Raw genomic sequence first — 3,378 nt, forward strand, 5'->3', positions numbered from 1 at the left:
TTTGCAGCTGGCCTGCAACTTGTTCTGGGAGTGGAACCTTGGATTTTAGTCACCACTGTCGCTAGCATCCTGCACAGTCAGCCACTTTTAGAGAGCATAATGCAGAGGGGAAATAAATGAGATTTGGAATAGAGACGGGGTTTCACCCTGCTGGACAGGCTGGTCTCGAACTCCTGACCCGCCCCGCCTCCCAAAGTGTTAGAATCACAAGCGTGAGCCACCGCGCCTGGCCCCACAAACGTAAGATTTATGCACTTCTCCAAGCCAAGTGCTGTGCATCGAATGGAGGAACTCGTACCTTTGCAGGATTTTGTGATATATGTGAAATAATCTGGACATGCTTCTGCTATGGTTGTTTGTCGCCATAGTTTGCGTATCTGGGTAAACCTGGGTGAGAGAGACGCCTTAGAATTGCAAACATTTCTCAGGAGGCCGCCGGAAAACGCCCAAACCATAGAGCTCAGTTCCTAGCTAGGCCTCTACCAGCCACTTCCGCTCGTCTGCCTAATACCGCGCCTGCGCACCGCGTCTCTTCCTCTCTGGGCTCGGACCTAGGTCGCGGTGACATGGTGAGTGTGGGTCTCTGTGCGGCCTAGATCTCTATCTACCTGCATCTGTCCTTGTTTTCTTCTCCCGCACCCGTCTCCTCAGCTGCCTTGCCCCGTGTTCTCTCCTGTCTCCATGCCTTTGCAGGAGACACCATTGTCGGAAGCTGCCCAAGGCGGAGGGGCGGGGGCGCCTTGGCTGGGCCTGGCGCGCTCCAGCCGGGTTAACGCCGGGCCTTCGGAGCGCGCGGCCAGCCCTGGGCACTGGTTTCGTTGGGTTGAATTTAGGGAACACTAGGTCACATGTAATTCACATGTCGGTCACACGTCAGTGAGGTGGAGGCTCCGGGGCCTGCCTGGGTTCCAGGTATAACACTGGTTTCTCCCCTCACTCTAAACAGGCCAAACGTACCAAGAAAGTCGGGATCGTCGGTAAATACGGGACCCGCTATGGGGCCTCCCTCCGGAAAATGGTGAAGAAAATTGAAATCAGCCAGCACGCCAAGTACACTTGCTCTTTCTGTGGCAAAGTAAGTAGGGCAAAGTCTCTGGTGAGGGGAGAGGGAGGGCAGGTTTCTTACCCAAGTGAGGCCAGACTTCAAGGTATTTTATAAGCCGTGTGCTGGTGAGCAGTTAGAATTACTCATACCGTTGATTATGAGTTTTAAGATAAAAGTGTTGATGGTAACTTCAGATTTTGTGAAACGTTTTTCATTTAAAGAAAACCGCTTAAAAGTTAATGGGTAAAATAATCATTTGACAGAGTGCCCCCAGCCTAAGCCAAACCTGCTTTGTGGAAAATGATTCCATCAGTACTGTCTACTGATGTTTCTGCACCAACTCCCAAGATGTCTGTGCATGTAATACCATTCTACTTGTTCTGCGAGGGATTTTTGTTTGATAAAGGTTTGAACGTTTATGTGCAAAATACTGCATTACAGCAATCCTTGTTTTGTTTTTGAGGGAGAAAGGGAGGCTTTCACATCCCTGACAATAAGGTGAATCCAAATTTAGACTTCTGGATGCTTGTAAGAGAAAATACTTACTTGGTTCATAGTGAAAATTGGTTCTCATTTATAGACCAAGATGAAGAGACGAGCTGTGGGGATCTGGCACTGTGGTTCCTGCATGAAGACAGTGGCTGGCGGTGCCTGGACTTACAAGTGAGTCTATTTCCTTGTGGTATTTGGAAGTGTGTGGACCTCATAGGCCCAAATTCCAGGTTGTTGCTGGATGGGCTAGTTTTAACACTTTCTCAGGACAGAGAGAATAAGGATGCCTTTGTATTTTCAGGATTCTTCCGTGGTGGTTTATTTTCAGTTATTGAAAGAGTAAACACAAAACTACCAAAATAGAAGTCGGAAATCTAATTCACAGACTACTTTAGAATTTGATGGTCACTGGGCACATTGTTGTGAACATTGTCATGATACTGTGCAGGTCCATTAGTGGGGCTGAATCTACTGAACGTTGATTTGCACTGCAAGTTTTCATAAAAATAGGTGAAGGGGTCAGTTAGTTCAAAACTGTATTTGGAAACTTGAGGCCATCAGGACCACCACAGTTTCGTCTTTCTGAACAGTATTAGACTGCTGCAGGTTTGTGAATCTGCAACTCAGTATCACCTGACAGGGCGATACTACAAACACTATATTACAAACTAGTGTCTAGACCTGTGTTGTCCAATACACTAAGCACATATATGGCTAGTGTAATTAAAGAATTGGATTTTAAAGTTTCAGTCAATTTAAACTTAAACCGAAGCAGTGGAAAATGTTGAAATATATATATATTCCTTGTGGGGGTTTTTATTAGGGCAGAATGGAAAATGGGAACTAGAGTGCTTTCTTGGTTCTGATAGGAAAGTGAATTATTTATATACTTACAATACAGGATGGTGATTTTCAGGTACAGTTCCTGAATTTTATGGTAAAACTTTTGTAGTCATTTCAATAGCTGTCTTTCCCAAAGGCACTTTAGTGTCCGCTCTATTTCCTTAATCATCGTTCTCACTGTATCATCTTGTAATTTATTCATTTCTTATAATCTGCCCATTTCCTTTTAATAAGTTTAGGTCAGCCTGTTAGAACCATTTCTTTTTCATGGGATGGGGTAGGGGGAGTTAAAGCTTGCTTGTCCACAACTGAGTTACTTTAAAAAAAAAAAGCAACTCTGGTTGAGAAATCAGATGCATGAGATTGTATGTCTAATTCTGCAAGATCCTGAAGGCATGGCTCTTAAAGGATGCCATCATGTAGTTTAGAAGCCACTAATTTCCGAGGAGTAATCTAATGTTGGTTAGATCTTTGGATTGACTGCAGCAAAGTATTGGTAGAGCAGTCTATCTCAGTATAATTCTTTCTAGGAAAATTTGGGAAGAGACTTTAACACAAAAACGAGGCAGATTTACTTATTTGCCATTTTCTATGTTAACATGCTTAATTATGTTGGAAACTGAATCTTTCTTTCCAGTACCACTTCCGCTGTCACGGTAAAGTCCGCCATCAGAAGACTGAAGGAGTTGAAAGACCAGTAGACGCTCCTCTACTCTTTGAGACATCACTGGCCTATAATAAATGGGTTAATTTATGTAACAAAATTGCCTTGGCTTGTTAACTTTATTAGACATTCTGATGTTTGCGTTGTGTAAATACTGTTGTATTGGAAAAGCATGCCAAGATGGATTATTGTAATTCAGTGTCTTTTTTAGTAGTCAAATGGTAAAATGCAGCATAAGAATATAAGTCTTCCAAGTTAGATATGTGTATTAGCTTTTTATAAGTCTGCTTCTGCCAGTTTGACTTTGAGATACATTGGAGCCAACTGTAAACTT

At 43.5% G+C, this 3,378-nt stretch overlaps 1 protein-coding gene across 1 annotated transcript; it reads left to right on the forward strand.

Annotated features, from left to right (window-relative positions):
• Positions 1 to 455: 455 nt before the first annotated feature.
• On the forward strand, positions 456 to 3,144 carry RPL37A (ribosomal protein L37a). Its single transcript, XM_004033182.3, has 4 exons — positions 456 to 569; positions 947 to 1,075; positions 1,626 to 1,708; positions 3,018 to 3,144. Exons 1-4 carry the CDS (start codon positions 567 to 569, stop codon positions 3,079 to 3,081), a joined length of 279 nt encoding a protein of 92 aa, XP_004033230.1. The 5' UTR covers positions 456 to 566; the 3' UTR covers positions 3,082 to 3,144.
• Positions 3,145 to 3,378: the final 234 nt, after the last annotated feature.

This window comes from Gorilla gorilla, chromosome 11 (genome assembly GCF_029281585.2).
Source record: "Gorilla gorilla gorilla isolate KB3781 chromosome 11, NHGRI_mGorGor1-v2.1_pri, whole genome shotgun sequence".
Taxonomy (NCBI): Eukaryota; Metazoa; Chordata; class Mammalia; order Primates; family Hominidae; genus Gorilla; species Gorilla gorilla.